At 40.3% G+C, this 26,028-nt stretch overlaps 2 protein-coding genes across 6 annotated transcripts in view; one reads left to right on the top strand and one right to left on the bottom strand.

Moving 5' to 3' along the window:
* Positions 1–4,828, top strand: part of VIT (vitrin) — a 34,665-nt gene extending 29,837 nt beyond the window's left edge. For both annotated transcript variants that reach the window (XM_010203035.2, XM_061990102.1), the window contains 5 exons: positions 435–582; positions 769–872; positions 1,369–1,595; positions 3,506–4,019; positions 4,650–4,828. In XM_010203035.2, the coding sequence (XP_010201337.2) occupies positions 435–582; positions 769–872; positions 1,369–1,595; positions 3,506–4,019; positions 4,650–4,828 (1,172 nt within the window). The remainder of the gene's footprint in view (positions 1–434; positions 583–768; positions 873–1,368; positions 1,596–3,505; positions 4,020–4,649) is intronic.
* Positions 4,829–10,610: 5,782 nt separating this feature from the next.
* The window catches only part of STRN (striatin), a 73,805-nt gene continuing 58,387 nt past the window's right edge, over positions 10,611–26,028 (bottom strand). For 3 of the 4 annotated variants that reach the window (XM_061991137.1, XM_061991139.1, XM_061991141.1), the window contains 4 exons: positions 24,254–24,394; positions 21,883–21,990; positions 20,519–20,605; positions 10,611–20,432 (listed from right to left, as the gene is read on the bottom strand). In XM_061991137.1, coding sequence (XP_061847121.1) covers positions 20,263–20,432; positions 20,519–20,605; positions 21,883–21,990; positions 24,254–24,394 — 506 coding nt within the window. In that variant the 3' untranslated portion in view covers positions 10,611–20,262. The remainder of the gene's footprint in view (positions 20,433–20,518; positions 20,606–21,882; positions 21,991–24,253; positions 24,395–26,028) is intronic. The other variant, XM_061991138.1, reaches the window with a different exon arrangement.

Raw genomic sequence — 26,028 nt, forward strand, 5'->3', positions numbered from 1 at the left:
TAGTCAGTGCTCCTTGGATGGACAAACTGCAAAGTCCAAGGGTCACGACTGGCTTTACAAACTCGCACCACCTCTGGGCTGTAAGCAAAGTGGTCTGAGCCCAACCCAGGGTTCTGAGGACACAGGACATGAGCCAACTTGCCCCTGTGTGGCTGACCTCTCCTCTGGAGCTCCCAAACACAGTGGTCCCAGACTGACCTCTGGGAACAGCTTCTTGCTCAGGCTTGGATGTTGTATGTGAGAAAATCATGCCACAGACCTTGTTTATCAATGAAGGGGACAACCTTGAGCCCCCCAGCTGTGACTTGTCCTTGTCAAAAGCATTTTGGTAGAGCTTCTGTAGCAGGACAAATCACTGGATGCAGACACTTTTGCTACACATAGCTATCAGAATGGACTAAAAATCTTTTGCATGTTTTTGTACCTCTCCTCAGATTGCAAGGTTGATTTGTCGTTCTTGATGGATGGGAGCTGGAGCATCGGCAAACGGCGCTTTCAGCTCCAGAAGCAATTCCTCGGTAACATGGCTCAAGCCCTTGGCATTGGCAGCGCTGGTCCTCTGATGGGCATCGTTCAGTACGGGTAAGAGCTTTCCATGTAGCTACTCCCATTGCCACAGGGCATGAACACACAGTTGGGCAGCTGTAGCTCTGCAGTTGACATATACTAAAGGTCTCCTACCAGCCAGGTAGCACAGCTGAGTCCTACAGCTGTTGTAGTGTTATACGTGAAGAAAAAAGTGACAATTGCTCTCATTTCTTCTTTTAGCAATGACCCTTCCATAGAATTTAACTTAAATACTTATGTCAACTCCAAGGACGTGAGAAATGCCATTGAGAACATCCCACAGAAAGGTGGACTTTCCAATGTTGGTAGGTGATGGGTCTGCTTGCACATCCCCAGCTTGGGGAGGGCTCCAGAACCTGGGCTGAAGTAAGCCTATACCTCCTCACTCGGTAGGGAAGCTGTAACTGAACCACACAGGGTAGGGTTGGCAAGGGGCTTTCACTCCCCTCCCACCATGACTTGCCCATGTCAGTCCAGGGCACGGTGAGCTTAGCACAAGCAGACAGGATATACCTTTCTACTCATGGGTAGGTCCTACTGATTCGTCAGGGATCTTTCCCAAGCCAGTTTATCATTCCCTAGCCCCTCTGGGGCATAGGGAGAGGGTGGAAGGGCTTCAGCACAGGAGGGCTCTGGAAGCACTGGCACTGACAGCAGCAACGTACCCTCTTGCTCACACAGCAACCGAAACTGCTTTGCCAGCCCCTACACTTGAATCTGACCCCTGCCTTCCATTTCATGAGATTATCAGCAGAACATTTCCAGGTCTGAAACTCATCCTCATCTCCTCTTTTGTTCCAGGGAAGGCACTTTCATTTGTTACCAAACACTTCTTTTCTGATGCTAATGGGAACCGAGGTGGAGCGCCCAATGTGGCTGTGGTGATGGTGGATGGGTGGCCCACTGACAGAGTGGAGGAGGCCTCCAGGCTGGCCAGAGAATCTGGGATCAACATCTTCTTTGTCACTATTGAAGCAGCTGCTGAAAGTGAGCAGCAGAATGTTATCGAACCAAACTTTGTGGACAAGGTACTTACTGGGCTGGGGTCTGACTACTTTTTCCAAGCTGTCTCATTCAGGGCATCTCCCTTTCCTTCCTACCACTTCTGGTGATTTCTTGTCCTGCTTATACTGCCTTGAGGCCTCCTGCACAAAGAGCCAGGCAGCAATGCTGAAGTCAGAAAGGGAAGTCCATAAAGTGAGGTGCATCATGGGGCAAATGGCTTTTTACTGAGTGAATACTGGCACAAACCTTCAGCCATACTGAGACAACAAGTTTTCCAAACACACAGGAGCATGACAAAGCATCACTGCAGCCTGAGCTTTCTGAGAGCCTCCTGCTGTGCCTCTCCCACCCAGCAAAGTCTGAGGAGCCCTGTCAACTCAATCTTAGTGTTGCATTCAACTAGCAGGTCCCATACATGCAGACATTAGGACACTCCTAGCACAGGCACATCCCAGTTGTTCAGCTATACTGCATATCTCAAATGCTTTGTTTCCACTGTTGATCTGATGTGGGTTATTTTTCTGTTACTTGTTTCTGCTGCTAAAAGAAAGTAAGCCTTGAATCATTTGTATTTGGCACTAACAGAAGCTGCCTGTGCAAGTGTGCTTCAGGGCAAACTGGCATTCAGTTATTGTAAGAGGTATCTACCAAGTGCCAGACCAGTCTGGGCTCAGGAAGCAAGGCTGAGTTATCTGATACCTTCAGAAAACAGATTCCCAGCTGAGCCATGCCACTTTGCCATGAAATAATCTCCCAGGAGTTTCAGGGCTGTTCCAGAGAGCTGTGCTATCTCCGGTCAGCGTTTAATTGGATTGCAGTCTTATTTGCATTTAACGTTTTTAAAAGGCCAAAGCTACAGTGAGACAGGGACACAGCAGAAGTGGGAGCAGAATGGGCTCAAATAAAGAGGGAATGGTGACTTGATACTGCTGAATCCTAACAGCAAAATAGCAGCAAGACTGTAAAAGCAAACAAGAGTAGGACACAGTGAGCTGCCCAGACTGGTGAGAACTGTAACTCCCTTGGAACTGTCAAGGTTTTATGCAAGTCAATACCAGGCCCTGAGAAAACAGCACCTTTGCCCTTCAAAACACTCATGCACACAGAGTTGAGAGATAAAGCCTGACCTAACAAAATATTCTTACCCTGAGACCTGAGGTGGTAGCATTTAAAAGGCACTAAAGCTAAGGACAAGTTGATCCAGGCTGTCTCCATCACTCCTTGACCTTCCATGCTTGACTTGCCCAAATCCTTCTGTGACACCCCTACCTCCTACTCACACTCATCTGACTCCCACTAACCCTGCAGAAGCCTCTAGCAGATCTGCTCCCTACAAGCGTTCAGTTATAGAAAGCAATTTTTTTTTATGGCACAGCCAATACAATAGTGAATTTTTACAAGCTTTTAGCCTTTGCCCCAAAATTGCCTGGGTGTTTTTCTGCTTAAAGGAGTACGAGCCAAGGATAATCCAGATTCAGCCTCAGATTTCAGTTCAAGGTAGCAGTGTTTGTCAGCAGACGTTTTCCTTGTTGCTCTGAACAACAGGAGCTGAAGTTGCTACCCAACAAACACACAGGCTCCCATACTGCCCACTGGAACCACAGCAACAGGAGCTCCGCGATCTGGACACTTTTTCTGCAAACAATGTAGTCCATCTTAAAAAGCCAGACAGCTGCCAAACCTGCTTATTGTATTTATTTCACTACTACAATATCAGCTTCATCCCACAGCTTTTTATAAAAAGGCAGAAAAAGCTGCCTGGTTACACAAGTACCCATAATGTTCCATTGACATCATTTCCTAGGGAAGCAGATGGTGACTGGAGGAGAGGCATCACTCCTTCCAGGAGCCTACACTTACAGTTTAGCTACACAGCCCCTCTGAACCAGGCAGACTGAACTTCCATTGCCTTTGCCCTTGTGTTGCCTCGCAGGCCGTGTGCAGGACCAACGGCTTCTACTCCATCAATGTGCCCAGCTGGTTCAGCCTACGCAAGGTGGCGCAGCCCTTGGTGCAGCGGGTCTGCGCCACGGAGCGGCTGGTCTGCAGCAAGACGTGCCTCAATTCTGCTGACATTGGCTTCGTGATCGACGGCTCCAGCAGCGTTGGCACCTCCAACTTCCGCACTGTCCTCCAGTTCGTTGCCAACATCAGCAAAGAGTTTGAGATCTCGGACACCGACACGCGTATTGGGGCCGTTCAGTACACCTACGAGCAAAGGCTCGAGTTCAGCTTTGACAAGTACAGCACGAAGCAGGATGTGCTGAGTGCTATTAAAAGGATAAGTTACTGGAGCGGTGGGACCAGCACGGGAGCAGCCATCAGTTATGCCTCAGAACAGCTGTTCAGCAAATCCAAGCCCAATAAAAGAAAGATCATGATCCTTATTACAGATGGCAGGTCCTACGACGATGTCAGAGTGCCGGCCATGGCAGCTCACCAGAATGGTAAGCTCTTCCTTCTGTTGCCACCACCTCTCCCTGCTTGCCTCAGCATTTAGGCAGGTCACAGAAACGCAGTTTGCCACGATTTGAAGGCACTGGATAAAACTTTGTGAGGGAAGAGTAGTGTCACACCCTGAGGTCACAGTGAGCTCTAACAATACCAGTACCTGAAGAAGAAACTTAAAAAAGTTGCGTTTTTTTTTTTTAAATCACATAAACCCAGCAAAATGCAGCCGTGTCTCAGAGATCTCAGGGGATTTCTATTGCATTCCTAACACACGAAGCCTCCTTTTTCTTTCCAGTCAGGATAGTCATACGTCTTCCAACACAACTATTAGATGTTTGCATTGTTAACCAGAACCTATTGTTCAGGAGTCCCTTGTTCAGACCCACAGAAGGCTTTATTATTGTTTAAACATTTTTACTGTTGGCAAAGGTACTTCCAAAGCACAAACCAGACCCTCTGTCCATTTGAAAACACCGTTTTCATACTGATAGAGCACAGTAACTCAGTGCCCACATTTTTCTGGCCTGGCAACTACGTTTGCACTATTGGTCCTAAATAAAATTTAATACAATGACAACTGTTGTTCTCTTCAGAACTTTCATTCTAAACTTTGGGTTTCTTTCCAGGAGTTATAGCCTACTCTGTTGGAGTTGCTTGGGCAGCCCAAGATGAACTAGAAGACATTGCAACAGACCCTGATAAGGAGCATTCCTTCTTTGTGGAGGATTTTGACAAGCTCTACAGTTTTGTCAATCCGCTCATCCAAAACATTTGCACAGAATTTAATTCTCAGCCGCGGAACTGAGGGACTGAAGCATGGCAGAACACTTGGGTGCCACGCTGACAGCACACCAAGCGCCACAGGAGTAATGCCAGCCCTCAGTTCAAGAAATGCTGGAGGTGTTTTTCTCCGGCACTTCCAAACAGCAAGGCTGACTGCAGCTCTGTCCCTATGCATGATAATGCTCTGTGTAGATGGTTGATTTCTATTAATTTTTTCTTGCAGGCTTCAGAAACTCTCATTTGGATGGATAGCAAAAGAGGCAGTGAACACGGTGGAAATAACCGGAGCTGTCTGAAAAGCTGCTTCTAGTATAGAGCCCTGGCTTGTCCAGTTCCCACCTTTGGGCACATACAAGCCCCTTCAAACGCACCACCTGCTTCCTGAAGCGGCCGGGTCCCTTCAGGAAGCAGCCGTGCCACTCGGCTGCTGTGGCAGAAGCACCTCTGTGTGACAGTGCCCATCTGACAACACTCAGGTCAGGACTGAAATATCAGAAACATCTTTTTTTTTGCAGGAGGACACAACTCAAATTTTAATACTTTTTTAAAAGCAGGCACTCTCTCCATACCGCTGTCTTGCCAACAAATTAAGCTTCAGCTAAACTCAAGCATTGATATTTATCCAAACCCATACACTGGAAAGCAAGTGAAAGAGTCAAGCTGTGAGACCTTACAAGCATTGGTCAACCCCAGTACAGCCCCAAATCCACAAAGCACCCAGCACACAGGAACTGGAATCTGGTCTCCTACAGTACTGCGTTAATAGTTGCGTCTTGTCCTCTCAGCTCTCTCGTTCTGCTCTTGTGCAGCTCAAGGCCCACAGGAGAGCTGCCAGGATGAGGAGACTCTCAGAGAAAAATTGTGGGTTTGAAGTTTTTTATAATCAGAAAAGCATTTGAGACCTACTGCTCTACCATTAAACCACAGCTCAGAACAGCTCACAGTAGTCTCTAGTGTGAGGAGAGCTATTCAAGAACCATTAACAGGATTTAAGAGGAAATTATCTAAAGTTCTATACCAGAAAACGCAGCATTTTGAGCATATACAGACAGCCTTCCCCCAAATTTGGCATCAACTTCTGTTTTACGGATTGATTTCAAAATTAACGTAACTACAGTCCTCAATTACTCTGAATAGGTGGCTGTTTCTTAAGTGAGAAACTAGTCAGTAGAAGTGGAGTGTCACATTAAGAGGACCAAAAGAATTGCACTTCAGTTAGGAGGTGGCAGTTGCTGGTTATGTTTCCATCCAGTATAACTTAATATGTTCATTAAGCAAAGTTATCCAAAGAAAGGAATGGAGTTTCAGAGCCAATAAAAATGTGTGTGTTCATGCACCTTATGGCAAAGACATATCGTGTCAGGCTAGTGGAACTCAGAGCAAATGGGAAGAAATTAGAACTCAAATTTCACATCTTATTTGAAAACTAGGTTTCTAATAGCACTTATAGTTTTAATAATCATGACCCAGGATCTTTATTATTCACATTAAAATGTTAATTTAAGTAAATTGTTGTAAAGGAGCCTCTCTTCTGTCAACAAAAGTAGCACCATCTTTTAAGTTGTTATGGTTGGAAATATGACTGAAGTGGCTCAAAAATTGAGTAATCATCATGAAAACTAATGAGAAAAACAGATTCTGTCCCCAGTGAAGGAGACTCCACAACCCGCCTGGGCAGCCTGTTCCACTGTGAGAGTAGACAGAGCACTGGAACAGGCTGCCCAGGTGGGTTGTGGAGTCTCCCTCTCTGTGGACATTTCAAAACCCACCTGGACGAGTTCCTGTATGACCTACTCTAGGTGGTCCTGCTCTAGCAGGGGGGTTGGACTAGATGATCTTTCGAGGTACCTTCCAACCCTTAAGATTCTGTGATTCTGCATAATCTCCCTGGAGTGGTATCATCTCAAGAGGTCATAAAAAACAATCCTGGGTTAAACAGTGGTTTTACAGAGGGAAGGTTCAAATCTTCCTCTCAGAAGAAACATTCACCTCCAGTTTGAACTGAACATCAGCAATACAATGATGCTACCCAGATAGAAGACACAGGGCCACTGCCAGCCTCTCCTCCCACCTCCCCCAAAAAAAGATGTAAAATATATTTGTATGCAGCAATGTTAACACTAATCTGTGCTGCTACACTTCCACAGTAATATCCTCTTGGATCGAAAAAAAGACAGTAAAGAGAGCTACATGGAAGCAGGAGTAACATCTGATACTCCTCATCTTCTGACCCACCTCCCTCACATCTTTCTCTGTCAACAAGGGATATTACATGGGTCAGACAAAACTCAAATGCATGAACTGATTTTACCATTGACTTCATTTCAGACATCAAATTTATTGTCTGAAAACCTGTCTGCTTGGGGTTGAATTTGGGGCTAGCTGAGAAAAAGGCCTAAGTTTTAACTTTCAGTTACTCTTAATAAAGTGGGGTTTAACTTTTAATGCATCAGCTTTACCAGGTATCATCACTGTGTATTTTTTGCCATACTGGCCATACTCTTGCAGCATGAAAGACTGGTACTTTGCAGAGATTCTCCAGTGTTTTGCTTGTGCTCTGCTGAAAACACAGTACAGATGGCTGACACATTAGGAACCGCTAGAATGTGTTCCCTAGGATAGACATTTTAATTTCTTCTGAAAGCTTCAACTTCAAGCAGTGAGAATGAACTTTCATATTGCCTTTGCCAGGGAAGTTGCATGGCTGTCTCCTGGGTCAACCATTTATAAAGGGCACTTCAGAGTTTGCTGTTGTTTGAATGGTTTATCTTGAGTTTACAGAACAACTATTGTCCTTGGTTGCCAAGATATATTTTTATTAACTTATCAGGATGACCTCGAAATTTATGGATCTCTTAAGTATGAAAGTGGTTTAATTGACTTTCATCTAAATTTAGGTGTCCTATTCATAAACACTGTAAACTTAAGTGTAAGCCTCAAAACTTGTAAGAACGCATCCTTCCATTAACGAAAATATGCAAGTGGATTAGCACAGAACACACTCCTCTTAACCTTTACCTTCGATAGCAATCAAAATATTTGCCATCTACTAAAGTCTCTAAATACTGTTCTGTTAAAGAACAAGATAACGTATGTATACATCTTCAAATGTCTGAGGGGGTACATTTGTTTAAAGAAAGCAGAACTTCTGTAACACATACAAGCTATTTTAAGCTTATCAATACAAGTTGCTATATCTTTTGCAATAAAATTGTCCCAAAGGCATATGCAGTACATATCTTTTTGTACGGGGTGAAAAAGATAAACACCAGATATGGTCCATGCCATTTGAGGTTCTGAAATGTAGCTGAGGTTCTTACTGTATTACAGTAGACCTAGCAAGGCTGGTAAAGCCCCAGGTGTTTCAATGCCAGCCTTTTACATGCTCAGCTGAAACAAAGTCTAAGACTGAGCTGGCTGGGGAAGGACCACCAACCCTATCAGAAGAACCAGTTGCTCAAAGGCATTAAAACCATATGTACTTTCCCAAGTCTGCAAGATCATGTCTTATTTGGAACCAGACTTCTTTTGGAAGCTGATAAAAATTAGTATGAGTCTCTATGTACTTTGTAGATGCTGGGCTGAAGGTCTAGTTGCCCAGGTGCTTGATGCTGGTCCCTTAGATGCCTGACCAGTGTGATGGAACATGCCGTCTGGCTGAGCCACAGAAGAGAGAAGGGCACCAGAGAGTCAGACTTGGAGAAAGGCAGCCAGGGCTGGGATGTGCCCGAACCAGTCCCTGGATACACAGCCTAAAGGGGATTGTCTGATCACCCTCTCCCCAGGAAATGAGCATCTTTGCACTCATGAGCTGGGCTGAAGGCTTATCACTGCTCAGCAATCACAGTGCACAACACCCACGTGGAAATAAATCCTGATGTCCATGCTCTAGGAGTCTTGCGGGAGCTGAATGATAGCACCTCTTGCCTCTAACTCCAGCATTACCTACTCACATTTTGCATGAACAAGCAAATCAAAGTTCAACCGTTTCTTCAGAGAGAGGTAGCTCAAAGTCCCGTTTCCCAGCAGTATCTTACCTTGCTGGTTCAGAGGCAGGACACTTGGCACCTCTGCTGTCACTGTGCCATCCTGCATCAGAAGCATCGTGTGCTGTGTGCATCCTCCTGCTTCTCTGCTGATGTCACTTTGCTATCTCAGCAAGATGAGGGTTTCCCCACAGCAGTGGCTGAGTTTTGCTTTTCTGACAAGCAGGCAGATGAGCTTTCCCTTCTTCCTTTCACTCTCTCTGCTGTGGTTCTCCAGCACACAAGGAAAACCCTTCAGTAACCAGGAAAAGCTCTGGGGTTAAGCATCCAGACAGGACAAATCCAATCTAAACATCCTTAGTGGATTTAACACCCTACCTGTAAACTCCACAGAAAATTATCCACACTATCTACTTGGCAAGTCAAAGCAAGCAGTAAATATCAGAAATGTTATCTAGACACCAAATACTAAGCCAGGCTTCTGTGGTATACATGCCTTAAATTACTTCATGGTTGAACAAAGATACTATTTCTTAACCATTCTTGTATTTACTTCTCTCTGCCCATGAGCAACATTATGGAAATAACTTGAGCCTTTTTCTTTTCCATTCCAATCTCAGTTAGAGGTGTCTTAGTATCGGGATATCCACATTAACTAAATCACCTACATACTGAAAACACTGCAAGCATACATCTACATAGCCAAGTGCCTCAATTTAAAAGTGGGGAGGGGGAGGGGAAGGTTTAACAGATTTTGGCACTGCACCAGCTACATCACTCATGGCTGTCAGTCATACTGAATGGCAAGAGATACAAAGGTTATTTTCTCTTAACACCAATTGAATGCCTTCTCTGATTTCTAACAAAAAGCTGACAATGCAATTCATGAACTCCAACACTCTCTTGCAGAAATGTTTTTTTAGCACAAAGAGTTAAAAAGTTTCACCATATGGTCAAAGAAAATACGATCACTTCTCTCACACTTAAATCATTATGGGGACATGCCTTGCTCACAAGCAAACTGATAATGGTGTCAGGAAGGCCTCCCTCCTGGGAAAGTCATTCCTGCGTTGGTCATGACATCTTTCTCCCTACTTCAAGAATCTTCTGCTGTCTCTCTCTGGAGGCAGAACCCTTCGGTGAATACAATTCTATTGTTACTTCATAAAGCAATTTCTCCTTTCCATTGAGGAGGGTTGCTGAGTAGGACTCCATCGCAAGTGTTATTTTACCTACTATGGAGAGGGGATGAGAACTTCACTTATCCCACCTACAAGCTTAGCAAAACCAGGATGGACTTGCTAACATGTTGTTCTGCTCCACACTGTGTAGGTTTCCATGCCACCCCCTCAACAGTGCCATTCTGAGCATCTTCCCAAAGAAACGCGACAACCATCTGTGATGTGCTGTTTGCTCTCCCTCATCCTCTCCCTGAAGGCAGAATCAGGCATGCACTTGTAAGCAAAGGGAATGCTCTCCCCAGGCAGTGCCCCGTGCCTTGCTGACAGATGGGCTCTGGCATCAAGGGCACCGTACCAGCTCCCTATGTCTGCTAGCTCCACGAAGACACCAGGGACCGTGTGCTTAAGGGCATGGAACAATGTGGAGTGTCAGTAGTGCTGCAACAGCAGAGCGCCACAAACCTGAGACATACAGACATCAAGAAAGCTGAGTCACTGCTGTGAACAGCAACATGCTGCACAGTTCAAAAAGCATGAAGTCACATGAAGTCACCTCCTATCCCTACAAATGCACGTCTACTCATCCGAGTGCGCTTTGCCCTCTTGATACACACTCATTTATGAACACAATAAGAAATGTTGAAAAATAGTATTTATTAGCACCCAATTTACATAATTATATGGTACAAATGACACTTACTTGCTGCTGTAACATTACATAAAGCCAATCTTAAAAAACATTGCTTATTTCTGGAAGTCCACGTGACTTTGCTCAGCACAGGATGCAGGTAAAGTATATAACTACCTCACTTCACTACTGTCATACCAACACAAAGACCTGCATGGTGACCTCAATGTTGTATCATTTTAAATGGCACACTAACAAAAGCAGATCTATATAATTTAATGACAAAATATTTACTTGACTTATTCAGGCAAATGCATGTAGCTTTAAATATAAACTACCCAAGAAGTTCCACAAACTATCAACTGCAGTGAAAAAAGAGAAAATTCAGGGCTGAATTTGGGAAGCTCAAAAACTTACTGGTGTATTTCAAAACAATCTCCCTCTGAATTTTCTGTCTCTGCCATTTTAGATATTTATCCAGGATTTCATACTAATGAATTTGAGTAACAAGTTTAACATTAAGTGTTTGAAGAAGCATTTTCATTTGTAGCAAAAAAAAAACCCCAACCAAACCCACTTTCAATAATAAATGCTTATCAAAGCTTTCAGGAACAAATCACGTCTTCATTCTTCTCATGTGTCATGATTAAGAAGCCTTTCTAAATCAGGAAACACATTACATTTATGGATGTTTACTTCCAAGAAAACCATTTCCTTAACAACTTAGAAAACAGAATTTCTCACCAAAAGTAACATTCACTGTTGTATGACGGTAGCATTTAAACAAGGTAATTTGGTGGTACTGAAATTCTGACACAGCCTTGTACTGAGTCATACACAAAAAACAACAAGCAGACCATCACTCAAGGAGTAGGGATCTCTCATTTGCACCCACCACTTTGCAAGACACTTAAAGCCCAACATTGTTTCAAAGCAGTCATTCAAAACTGGCTTGCAAATTCAAAAGCTCAGCAGAATTCTGAAGGCCAGTCTTAGTTTCCTTTTTACATACTAGTTTATCTACCAGCCACAGAAGCCTCTTCTTATCAATTGTCATGGAAATGACCCAAAACAGAAGCAACTGTAATTACTAACATTTAAGTGGTTATCACCTGTGGTTTCTTCTCCAGAAGAGAACTGTCAGGTAATTTTAAGTTCAATAGTTATTGTTGTAGAGAGAGGGGAAAAAAGTATATTAAATATAAGCAATTAGAAAGAAAAAGTAAAAAATCCAAACTACAGTCTATACAGGGAAAAAAAAAAAAAGTCTTTTTTAACTAGACACTTTCCTTTAAAAGTAACCAGTTGAAGATCTTTATACAAAATCCAAAATCCCATGCAGGTAGCTGATGTGCTGACAAATGTCAGCGGAAAAATCTTAAGAGCAACAATAATCTTCTCATCACTGATTTTCGTCTACAGGTGCATGATTCAAGGAAAACATAGCATAAGACCGCTTCTCAGTCTGCTTGGGCTATAAAGGTACAAGAAATTACTAGCTAACATGCTCGGTATGCATTTCCAGAAAAAGTGCTAACAGATATGAGATGGTTTTCAAACCCTACGTGTGTTTGTAAATGTCTGACTGCAAGGAAACACTTCTAGGAGGCATACATCTGAAAATAAGCTACAATCAAAAAAAACCCACTACATCTTGATGATAGGAAGAATAAAAAAATAAATTATTAATGGAAAAATATTAGCTTGAAGTCTATAATTATCCCTTATACAATGTTTTTGGCTGCTTTCTGTAGGTAATCAAAAAATAATGAAAATATTTGGCTTGGCAACAAGATGTCGCTTTCTTTTCAGAACAGTACAAATCCAGATGCATAAATCTTTTCTCAATGTCTCAGCCTATTACTCTGGTGTGAGGACCAATTGTTTCTTGAGAGAGCAAGGAAGTAATTTTGTGAGGCTGCAGTTCAAACTGAGGGAGTGCAAGTTGAGTGGGCCATGTCAACATAAGGCTTTTAGCAGCTTACAAACACACACGCAGGCATGGTTTAAACAGAGGTGCAACCTCCCAGGATCATAGCATGGCTTGGCAGCACCAGCAGGGTGAAACATACAATACCACAAGCCAGACTTAATCAGGAAGAAAGTTGGGCTATAACGCATACATTAGTATTAATGCCTTTTTAGCTAGCCATAGCTTGGATTTTGTCATCTGGCAACAAATCTTTCCCAATCAGAAACCAGCCAAGACCCAGAAACTGCACTATTCAACTGGATTTACACCTTCTGCAGTGGAATTCAGATTCTCATCGTTTTAAATGATACAGCACTTTGTAAGTTTTCACAACAGGCTACAGAGCAGCAAAATGAAGTCAGCAGGCAGGGTAGGAGATAACTCTGTATAACTACATGATCTGGCATGAAGGAGGTATAACTCAGCCTTCTGGTGATGAGAGGTGTAGGGCTGAAGCTGAAACCCCACAACTCTTAAAAAAAACTCACTCAAAATCAATAGCCTTTTATAAAATTTATCTGCAGTGCAGGTTCATTGCAGGGTAAGATTTTAAGATTCACAGAAAATGTAGTCAGATGGAGGATTTAAGTGGGAAGCTAAACAAATAGAGATCAAAAGTAGATAACCTATGTAACAGGTATCTTCATTAGCACAGGCAGAGATATGGTTTTAAAAGTCTTATTTCCCACCATCCTGGGATTAGTCTCACCAGCTGAAAATGAGCACTTACCTGAGCAAGGACTATTTGCACAAAGGTCACTTTAAGAGACTTCCTACCCATTTTTTTGTTCATTTGCTCTGTTATACACAATACTATCGTTCACAGGATGGGTTATTTCTTGTAAAACATCCCCTATAAAATGGCTGAATTAACACTGTTGTTTTCATCAGTTTCTCTGCTGCTCAGTAAAAACACTGTGGAGGTTTTGACTAGCAGTTTACAAGCCATTTGTTTCCATAATGGTGCTTGTCTCCACACTTAAAACACACCGATGGTGAACAAGTCACAACTGTTCAACCACTGTAACCCTCTTCAGATTAATACATTACTGGATTTAGCTCAAATATTCTCAACACCTTCACATCCTTATAGAAAAAGGAAGCTTCCTGAAACTTCTGAGTAATTTTTCCAGGGAAATCTTTGCTTCCTCTGCCACTCCATACCTACAGCTACACTGAGCATCCCTATGATACTCACCAACAGCAGATGCCCAAGAAAACTCAAATTGTCATGTCAAAGATTGCAACATCTTATACAAACCCATTTACTGTATGGAAGTGGTTTACTATCATGTTCTGATTTCTCCACTCTTAACAGCGTGGTCCAAATCAATTTCCACTAAACTTCCACAGATTTTTAAATGCTATACTATATATATGTATATATATATTATGTTTTCACAGTTTTTTCTATGAATTTTATCAGCTCACCCAGTAGAAAGCTGAAAGGCATACACATCAAGCAACTCACAAATTACCCAGAGCCACTGGTCCCCTTTCACATCTCATTTGTATGAAAAAGTACTGAAGGACTGTTTTTCACAGAATGGGCTATTTAATGTAAAGTGAGTCATATAGATGACACTGTATATAATATTTATTAAATATGGAGACCATTACTGAAGGGGAAAAAAAAGAATGAGTAACAAAATCTAAAATTCTACTGATCTTCCCAGATTATGTGGCTTTGGTTCCATGCTATCAGACACCAATGAGGCAAAGTCTTAGTCCTTCATTTTTAAATCAATGCCCACCCAGAAGCAAAAGAGCAGTCCCTCTACAGCACCAGAGGAACTTGGCTTTGCAGAACCAGGGCCCCAACATGAAGACTGTTTTAGCAGAAGAGTAAGTTACGGTTTTAGAAGTGATAAGCCGTTATAAATCTCTGGTCATCTCCTCATCTAAAGTGACAGAGTTTTAAAATAACAATCAATCGGCAGCTTTTACTTTGACACAGAAGAGTATCATTTGGAACCTGGATATATACATTTTATCCTTTGTACAACCAGCAACCAACGGATGAATGAATCATCCTGAAGAATCACCATGGGAAAGCCCTGCTAAACTTGTTCTCTAACATTTTATGTTTTCCTTTGCGATACCTTCAGGCCAAACTCCGCACTGCTCCTCAGCTGAATTCTCCTGTGATGACACCGGTTACAAGGAGGACATATCGGTTCTGGCCATTTAACCTGCCATCTATCCCCTGTGGAATTCAGCAAACGATCCCCTTGCTTCCCTTGCTGTTCATCAAACAATCCAAATGACCGCTGCCTACAGATCTTCACACTAAACACAGATAATCTCATTTGCGGATACTCCCGTGCTGTAGAAATTCTTCATGTTAGACTGCAAAGCTGATGCCTCAGCAAAAAGCTGCCCAAGGAGGACATTGCTGCAGTCTCCTGCACAGGCACAGGCTCAACCACAATGGCTGCATTTTCTTCCTTAACTGTACTCACATTACTTGGTTTTATTAGGTCTACTAGATATTTCACATAGATGTCAAGTAGGTACTCTAGGACAGTCTCCAAAGACACTGTTAAACTACTGCCTGTAAACACCTCCAAATATACACCTTTAAAGGCATTACCACTCCCACCGCCCCCAACTTCCATATCTGACGGTTATGCCCACATCGCATCCTTAACTTTTTGTTTCCTTTGGGATGGACTAACACTTTGCCAATCGCTGCTCAATTCTGGGAAGAGTGTGGCCAGCAGGTTGAGGAAGGCTCTCCTCCCCTTCTACTCTGCCCTGGTGAGGCCTCATCTGGAGTACTGTGTCCAGTTCTGGGCTCCCCAGCTCAAGAGGGATAGAGAATTAGTAACAGGACAACGGGTAATGGGATGAAGCTGGAACGCAAAAAGTTCCATTTAAACATAAGGAAAAACTATTCTACTGTGATGGTGAGGGAGCCCTGGCAGAGAGGGTGTGGAGTCTCCTTCCTTGGAGGTCTTTAAGACCCACCTGGAAGCGTTCCTGTGTGACCTGATCTAGGTGGAGCTTCTTCTGCAGGGGAGTTGGACTAGATGATCTCTAAAGGTCCCTTCCAACCCCTACCATTCTGTGATTCTATAATCAGTTTATGGAAATTGCTGCTTTCCAAAATTACATTGTTAAAACATGAGGAAAGAAGCAGGGAAAGCGAACGTATCTGTGATCAAACAGCTGTACAGAAAAAGATGGTGTAACTAAATCAGTCACCTGCCATACATTTATTCAAAAGGACAGGTTTCTAGTTACTTTAAATTCAGAACTGCAAACTTGTTTTGCATGACCTAAGTGTAAAGCTGTACAGTGAACATCAGATGCTTACTCCAACCCATTACCTATGGAATTGCTTTAACATAACACAGGGCCTAAAAAATAGCCTACAGTACATGGTATATAGTTCTACAGGCTTCTTGTTATAGAATAAATTTTATGAAAATAAAGATGAATGAGGTCCCAAAATATGTGGAAACTGTAGATGTTTAGTCTGGAGAAGATGACATTGAGAGGAGATCTTATTAACATTTATAAATATCTAAAGGGTGGCTGTCAGGAGGTTGGGACATCCCATTTTTCTATAGTAGCTAGCAACGGGACAAGGGGTAATGGGATGAAGCTGGAACACAAAAACTTCCACTTAAATATAAGAAAAAACTATTTCACTGTGAGGGTGACAGAGCAGTGGCACAGGATGCCCAGAGGGGCTGTGGAGTCTCCTTCCTTGGAGGTCTTCAAGACGCGCCTGGACATGTTCCTATGTGACTTGATCTAGGTGGCCCTGCTTCTGCAGGGGGTTTGGACTAGATGATCTCTAAAGGTCCCTTCCAACCCTACCATTCTATGATTCTATGATTCTTACAAGTAATAAAATCTTTTACATGGCGTGTCAAAATTTGTTCTCTTTAAGGTACAAAAATAAATGCAGACACTAGGACTTTGTGAGAGTGAAAAAAGTTTTTTCCACAAGGTAATCACATCTAGAGCTTTTTCCGGGATACTCCAAATCACTTTGTGCAAGTGCTTTGGCAATTGAATCAAATATGTGAAAGCAAACAGCACAGTGAAGGTAAATTAGAAATAAAAATGAGAGTATTTAAACCTATTGGACCAATTTTCAACACACGGAAAGCCTGAATATTCACCCATTAAATTATTTAGTAGAATCTAAATCAGTAGCACAGGCTAACATACACAAAAACTTACATGAGAGAACCACTAAAAAATGTACCACATAAATTAGATATGGGGGAAAAACAGTAATGGTAAAATGCCATATACTGATGTTGCACAAAAATGCTTTTTTTTGCATGAACAAGTCTTAGGTCCAGTTTTATTTCCATCTTCAATTGATGTAAGTTATCACATTCATGAAACTTACCAACTACGCTGAGCTGAGGAGAACTGCACACAAAAGGGAGAAAAGAAAAATAACTCAGAGATCAGAAGCTCTACGCTTATAAAACCCAGGATAATTATGAAACAGGAATTAAGCATCTGGCTGCAAAAGAATTCTGAAAACGTACTGAAAGTGAAGAAGCAGCTAGAGAAGCAACAATGCTCAAAGTTATTTAAAATAGCTGTCAGAAATAAAGAATTGCAATTTGGGTTTGTCAGACACTAGGTCAGAAGACCAAAAGTTTGGTCTTCCTACATAAAAGCATCATGTTACAGAGGAAAAACATAGGCTTACAAAACCAGGATTAACAGAAAACCTTCAGACTAAGTAAAAAAAATCATGTCTGTGGAATGGTGTTGTGAACACCAATATACAGAGAACTGAGTTAAAAACCTGAAAATGAGAAAAAAGTTGTGTAAAAAGAGCAAACTGGAAAATAGCTTGAAGGAAGTGAAAAGGAATGGAAATACACAGCTAGAACCGGTGTGTGCAGGCAAGTTACAAACTACAGTGATGATGAATTTGTAAAATGGCACAAAATGTGTCTTGGAATACTGGCATGAAGTTACAAAGAAGAACTACTAAATATCATGTAAATCCTCCTCTCAGTGTGACATAATCAATGAAACAATCTTTGAAAGGATGCCTAATTCTTCAGAACATATATAAAACCTCACTGGCCAAGACAATATTAAATGCACAACCCTACAACCCTGCTTTAGCAAGCAGATGAATTAGATAAGATAAATATTTTTTTCATCCCTAACTCCTGTAATGATGCTCAGAAGATCTGACAGGCTCATGCACAATACCCTGCAGTCCTACTAGTACGTGAGCAAGTGCAGTAAAAAGACATTGACATCAATTATGAAGACCAGCACAAAAATATATATACTCCATAACCTCTTTGTAAGGCTACATTTGTTTTGTTTTGTTTTTTAAAGGCACCTCATCCTCTAGCTATTGCCAGGTTTAAAAAAAGAAGAAAGTCCCTTTTCAGTTTGAGCAAGAGCTCAATAGTGAGAAGGAAGTATCTTTCAATTCACATTTGAACAGCCACTTCTTACATTCCACTTGCAGTCAGAATGATAGTCTTTACAAAAAAGCATGCTGGCCTATTAGTTCTATGTACAGTCATTTTAACAATCATAACTACATATTGTATTTGTAAGCAAAAGCACAACATTCATTTCATACTCACACCATTATCCTTTGTATACACAAACTCAAGAGAACTCTTAATACTAAAACATTAAAATGCACCCATAGAGTCTTCCCTTACTAGACACGTTTAATACATGTTTACAATATATATACACATATATAATATACATAACTTTTAGATTTTTTCAAATAAATCTTTGTAATTTTCTCTTCAAAAAGAAATAAAATAATGACACTGAAAGAATATGAGTCAAGTACACAGAACTCTCACAAAGTTGAATGCTCAGTTTTTCAGCCAAGTTTCCCCCTTTCCATCATACCCCAAACGCTTTATAAAAACTAAATATCTCAATTACTACTGTAGTCATCTGTTTCACGGTAAAAGTTCTAACCTTATCTACGGAAATATATCACGTATCAATATCATGAAGTGACATATCTGAATATTCTGAGCAATAAAGGTATTCCAGGATATTTTAGTGGTACATACAATGTGTTGCAGGCTCAAATAGCACAGGTTGACCTTTCGTCCTAAACAATATAGTTGATATAAACTCTGAGATCAGCTTCAAATATGGTCCCGTCCCCAAATACCACTCTAAAAAACAACACAGTCAAACCTTATACTGATTTTCTTTCGACATTCCTTTTTAAAGTGTCAGTTTGAAGATAAAGATTAATTTATCAGTTTCCAGTCTCAACCTCAGGCTGGTGTACGGAGGAGTTGCACTAGGTTCTTTCCTATTCACATCAGCACCAGAAATCATCTCCAGCAGAAATTCTGCCTTCCATTCCCACTAGAGGAAAATATCAACCTCAGGCTTACAAGCAGTAATAACTCTGACAATGACACATAACAGAAAATGATCCACTCACCTTCCTTTAAAAGGGATAAAAAACCTAAAAGATCAGGTAAAAAGCTATTTGTCATTCATATCAACACAGAAGCTCTGAATACATAAAAGAAACACATCTGTTGAGCACTTACAAGAAAAGAAGCCTTATCAGGTAGCCTAATCAATGGAACACAGATGCACTCAGTGATGACGATGAGTTAAAAAAATGCCACAAATGATGAAGCGGGGAAATAGCTCTAGAAGTAGCAGAATCTCTTAAACCGAATTTTGCATTGTTCCCACCTACTGAGGTAGTAGGACTGATATAAAGCATCAAGTTTAGGTTTAATCTTCAAAAGAAGTATTTCACTGCTATCCTTAACGCCCAGAATGTTACTCATCCCTTTTAGCGGGAATGGAAAGAGGAGATGAATGTTTGATAGTTAAATTGTAGGACAGCTTCTTTGGAAAGCTTGGTGATAATTTCTTGCGCCAGATCTCCAAGAATAAACAGCACTCTAAATCTGAATAAGTTAAATCTGCTACTACAGTATATACAGATTGCTTCAGTCTGTGGTTAATTGGGACTACGACTACAAGTTCAGCTCCTAGCCACATGCTAACACCGTCTTTAAAAAAAAAGTATACAGGGTTTTTTTTAAACTAAATATTTACTGTACAACACAGAGATGTAACAAAAACTTTACTGCATTTCAATTTATGTTATTAATTTGCTTTCCTTTAGTTGCACTTATCTTATGCTGGCAGCCAGGTGGCTGAGATTAATTCTCCACTACTGCTCTCTGAACAAGATCTACTTCAGTAATACCAAAGAGATGACAAAATGCCTCTCACATGACACAGTGATGACCATGTAAACTGACAGGTGATTTAAGTACATTAAGATTGCTCATGAGAAGAATCCTAGGAAGCTTCCCTCTTCTCCTACGCCCTGATGCAATTAGACCTCTTCTTTCCAGTACTCCATTTTATTAATAGAGAATACAAAGACCTAGTTTCACCCAAGGCCTGCCTGGACGAAAATTCACACCCTCTGAAATAAAAGCATTTCCTTTGTTTTTTAATTATTTGAAACTGAGAGTTTCCAAGCTCTCAGCACCAGCTGAGCTCACAGAAACCAGAACAAATGTCAATTTAGAAAACAGCACCCTGCAAAACTAAACACTTACAAACATTCTCTGAATTATAGGGCAGGATAAGAAGACTCATGCCCTCCTCTTCACTTTTGTGCCGCTGGTTAAATATATACAAAGCTAGAGTTGAAAGGGAAGCACTCTGTCATACAAACACTTTAGCCAGGGCATCTGCTCCTGCACTGGCAATATAACATTTGGAGGGGTGGAATGCCACATCATGAATGGACTCATCAAATTTTTTGCGATGAGCAGTAAATTCTTGGATGCAGGTCTTGCTTTCAAGATTCCACAAGCGAATCGAACAGTCATGACCTAAAGAAAGGGGAAAGAGTTTTCTTTGTAATTCTCATGTATTCCACCATTATGACCAAAAGTCAAGGAAATCTGAATGTACTTACTGCCAGACATCAAATACAAGCCATTAGGATCAACAGCTAAACTTGTGACTGCATCTAAGTGAGCTACCATGGAGTGGATCAGTTTTCCTTTGAAAGAAAAAGAAAAATTAAGGTTATTTTCTGCAGTTCACTTTGCTGTGTAATCACTGCTTTAATCCCACCACAGCTCGTTTTACAAATACAAGATCTTCTCCTACAATTGAACCATTAAAATTATGCAAGAAGTTATTCTTTTAACATTTATACTCTCAGGAGAGCCACAGTACCTATATCACCAACTTCGTTAGATCTTTGTTTTATGCAAAGCTCTTCAGAAGCTGCAATCACCATGCATTTTCAAGTGCCTCTTGAGTGAAATAAGTGAGTTCAGGAGTGAGACCTTGACTGGGAAGAAAGGCAGGGCCGAGTATACTAACAAGCAATTAATATAAACTTCACAAGAATATGTGACAATTTTAGTCAACTCAGACAAAATTAAGGTTCTATTGCAGCTTATTACAGTTACAGCAATGATTTCATGTTAAAATAGGAAATAATGGGTCATATGTGAGACTTTTTGTTGCAGAAGATAACAAAACAGGAAAAAATGAGCAGCCATTTCCTCTACTATTTATAATAGAACCATATCATCAAACAAATCAGCTATTTTCAGCTTTTTCCTCAGTCTCCACTGAGTCCTTTCACGTTGTCTTATTTAACATACATCTGGAAAGTAGCAAACTTTAAATCAACAAGAATATTGAAAGATCTGAATTTACCTTTTAAGACTTCGAAGCAGAGAAGTTGCAAACTGAAGTTCATCAGGACTTGCAGTCTAAATACTAGATTAATTCTACCATTCCTACCTAAAACTCCTTTTAAACCTAAGAGATCATCTCAGTGTAACTCTCACTACAAATCAGGAAAAGTAGTATAAGCTACCCAGATGTTTCTGCAAAAGTGAGAGATGTGGAGAAATACAGAGAACCAAACTGAGAACAACGCCTACAAGAGAACTACCTCTTAAAGCACTTAAAGCAGTGCCAGTTTCCTGCCCTCAGATCAAAATAACACAGACAACAGAAGCAGCATGAACATAAGAGCATAAAGATTCTTAAAAAGCTCCCTTTTATGTTAAATACTTACAATCCCCATACATTTTAGAAGAACGGACAGAGAATGATGCAGGCTCCTTATCACTGGAACAGTAAAGTTTTAAGTGGGCTGGCAGTCTTTGGGCTCTACTGCTAATGAGAGATCTCTGCTTCAGAGGATATCCAATTCTTGACAAATCTCAGCATTTACGTGAATAATATTAAACATAATGAAATTCTGTTTTATATTACACAACTGCTATGACTAGGCCTTGCTGAAAAGATGCATACCTGTATTATTGTCATAGAATTTGATGTGTCTGTCTTCATGAGCAGTGATACTAATTGGCAGAGTTGGATGGCTGATGACTCTGTTTATCTGACAGGAGGAACTGACTGCTAAGAAAAAACCAACACATATCAATGTAAGTAAAATCTTAAATTCTTTGAAAGATGGCTACTAAGAAAATAAATGTAATCAAGGTTATTTACACAATAATTCCTGCCTTTATATAATGGAAACTCTCAGTGAGCACCTTATGTAAGGTGGCTTACTCCAAAATACTTTCAAAATTACACTCACACAGAAGCAAACATAAAACATATGTATGAGTGTAAATACAAATACAGTCCAACTTCTAGAGGTGGTTTCAGATGGGTGCTATCAGGTAAGAATGTGAAGCCAAAGACAGTGAAAGTACCTTTTTTGCACTTCCCTACCTCCACATTCCTTCTCCTGTCATGCCAAATTTTCTTGATAGTATGCAGACAGGGTAGGAAAGTTAATGCTGCAGGTAGTACATTTCCAAGCAAACAAGATCCCATACCCTCACAGAACAAAACCCACCTACTACTGTTTGACATACAAAGATTAAAATTCTTCTTGAAGAAAAGGATGCCAGATTATTCATGGGAGAGCCATTTTCCTAACCTTCAGGAATCTTGAAATACTTAAACACATGTAGACACAAAAGTATGTGAGTTTTTTTTATTAGAAATCTAGGCCTTGCTGTGTTGCACAGACTAGTACAAGAGTGGTCTTAAACACAGACTCCTACAAAAAAACACAGTAGCCATCTCATAGAACATCAACATACAATTATCTTCTTTCATGTAGAAGCTGAATGCATTTCGATAAACTGCTGCCAAAGAACACTCACATCATCTAATCAAAACTCTTGCTAAAAAACCAAAACAGAATACCACTATAGGATCACTTGCTATTAACGTGTTAAAGACTTCAGTTTGCATCCTTCTATAAAAATCTGAGTCATAACGTAGTGGCAGCATCCAGAGAACACTTGGAAATTATGGAAAGAAAACACATTTTCATATTAATGAATGCCTCTAGAATTACTGAAAGCACATGAGACTGCATCACAGCCAGTTATCCTCAGAGTTTTAAAATGTCAAGCAGAGTGAGGCTCAAACTGAATAGTGGAGTCACTAAATGGTGGTGGTAGGGCATTTCAGGTGCTCTCTTGCTGCCTTCTTGTAGAAATAATAATTTTTTCTTTAAATTGTAAATTGTAAGCTTTGTAACATAACTAAACATACTAACTGGGGATTGCTGGCTTCCATATCATGATCTCATTTCCTTAAAAGTATTACTGAATTACAGTAAGGAGGAGGTGTTGAAAAAAATGGAAGAAAAAAAACTGGTAACTTCCATTGAAAAGACATAAACAATTTAGGACTTTTTTGTCAGACAGGAAAAAAAGATGTGGGTTAAAAAAAAAGAAATCCTGCACAGTAAGAAACAATATAAAGAAGGGAGATGACACCTTCCATTCCCTCTTACAAAAAGACAGAGTCATTTAACTATTTTAAAATAGAAAACCAAACACAATGAGAAGGGCTTACTCCCTTAACAAAAATAAATAGAATTCAGTGACATAAAACTTGCAGGGAAAAAAAACCCCAAATTTAAAAAAGAATGAATGTTTATATTGTTATTAGGTTACCATTTTGGCCTGAATATGAAACCTCCTACTTCAGTTCATTCTGGTCTCATATCATCATAATTATTTGTCAGTAAAAAAGTTTACTCATAGCAGGCTTATTGTAGTTTCCTCTAAAACTTCTGATATTAGCCGCTGTCACCATCCAAGGCATTATACGGGACCCTGTGAATACTCTTTTACTCAAACTTTGCTTTTTGCTGACAGTGAAAGCTTCAACTGAAGTCCAACTGAAAACAATCCAAGAGTGTAAGTAAAGCTTAGAAAAGGGATACGTCTGAGGGAAAAATAAAAAAGAAAACATGCACACTCCCAAAATTTTAATAAATTAGATTTTCCTAATTATTATCTCTATCTTACAATTTTGGCCTGAGGAGAGAATGGAAGTCTTGAAGCTAAGATCACTGATGTGAACTAAAGAAACCTGGGCTTTTCCTTGTGCTACTGTTCCCTGAAGAATTCAGATGGTAGAAGAAACAAGTCCACACTTTCTTTCAAAAGTATGTTCACTTCTCTGCTACTGAAATACTCACTAGGTCTGTTGTAGCAACTGACTATTACACCTCAAAATGCAGTTTGCAACATAATTCATGTTATAATTTATCATGACACTGTCTAATAGCCTGGAAACACCAAGAAGACTATCAACAGTCCCAATTTTAAGCAATTTTGTTTTGTTTTGTCCTTTTTTTGGTACATACTAGTATCCACATTGGACTCCAGGGTAAGAATTCGTTGCCGTGTCTCCATGTTAAAAATGCTAGTGTGTCCACTGTTAAACGATGCTACCATAAGGCTTGGGTCACTGCTCACAAGATCTACTGATGAAGGGATTCCCATCTCTAGGAAACAATGCAGAGAATATTTTTGTAAGATTTAGTTGGTGTAAATAAAATAAAACAAATAAAAAAACCCCACCCCATCCGTAATCATTTTAGTATCAGAAGGGCCACAATTATGATAGGAAATGCTACATTTTTAAATCTACATTATGCCAATCTAAATAGATTGCCCTGTATGATCACTATTTTAATCCTATTTTTCTGATATGCGTATCAACAATATTCTTTTTCAATATGCTGTATTTGGAACTGCAGCTGGACAGACATCTACTTTGAAATCAAGAAAGTAAGAACTTCCTGCCCCCTTTTCCTTCCTTTGACCGTAACAACAATTCTCAAACAAACCTTCACTGCATCAAGTAAAGGACCATAAAATGATTAATGTTATTTTTAACCTGGGAAAATTCAGAGCTCTAAAAAAATAAAAATACCCAACCAAAAAAACAAAGCTGTCTAGATGCAAATGTTATATGGTGCCACTATCAGCATGGAAAGTTACATAAATCCATTACAAACTTACATTACAAAGCCTTGTCCATCCTGTCTATTATGGTATACATGTGATCTCCTTACACTGTAGGTAGCAGAACACTACAGGACAGAAGGTCAAACCAGCAGAGTTTGGGTATAGGAAATATCCCTTAGCATTTTTCTCCTCATTCATCATTTGCTATGTGAAAGAACACTCGTTGCAACAGACGCCAGGAAGAGGTAGGTAGAGAGTGAGACACTGAATGTTAAGTGTGGATCTAGACAACACAGTGATATCATCACCTCCTTCTACAACTAAGATTCACTGGAAGAACATCTTCCTTGGACACATAACCTCAGGAATGGTGGAACTTACTATCTACAGGTATTCCAAATAACCCAAAAAGGGTTGGTTTGAGAAGAAAACATGTATTGTTTCTGAAGTGACCTTTTCTACCACTACCATCCCTGCAAATCTGCAGCTTCCTGGTAAGACTAAATGGTTAATCTAAAGGAATTAAATGATGACTGTTAGATATTTAAAAAGAGTTTGTTCAAGGTTCTCAATAAACCATAGGAAAACTCAGATTCAAAGGAGGATCTTTGAAGTTCACAACTGGGTTTCATTTTAGCTTGGAATAAAAAACCCCTAAAAATTATCTCTGTGAAGGAAACTATTCCTCCTTCCCACTTTAATTAATAATTAAAATAAAAACCAAATTAAAAAAACCCTAACCAAAAAAAAAAAAAAAAGAAAAGGAAATGCTAGCAGGAAGTTTTCCAAGTAGGTAGGTAGGCAACCTGTCAGGAAACAAATTATGTTTTCCACAGAACCCTGCGGGCCTTTGGAAATAAAGTTCTTCAAGAATCAAAATACATGAAACATTTCTATTTTCCTTTGTCAAATTTAACTGACAAGTAATGGTAGATCTGTCCAGCTTCACATTATCATTTGGAAGTCTGTACACTTATGCCAGAGTTCACTTTGCCTCAAAGTTCTTCTGAACAGCCAAGGAACTGTGTTGGTTCATGGGTTGCCTTTAGCACCATTAGCTCTGAGTTTGGTAATGTCAATGGGCTTATTCTAGAATGCTGACTCAGACAGCAACCTCAAAAAGTTAAGCTGTGAACAGTAAGATTTTGATTTGTGAATGACATTTCTG

Source organism: Colius striatus, chromosome 2, assembly GCF_028858725.1.
Source record: "Colius striatus isolate bColStr4 chromosome 2, bColStr4.1.hap1, whole genome shotgun sequence".
NCBI lineage: Eukaryota > Metazoa > Chordata > Aves > Coliiformes > Coliidae > Colius > Colius striatus.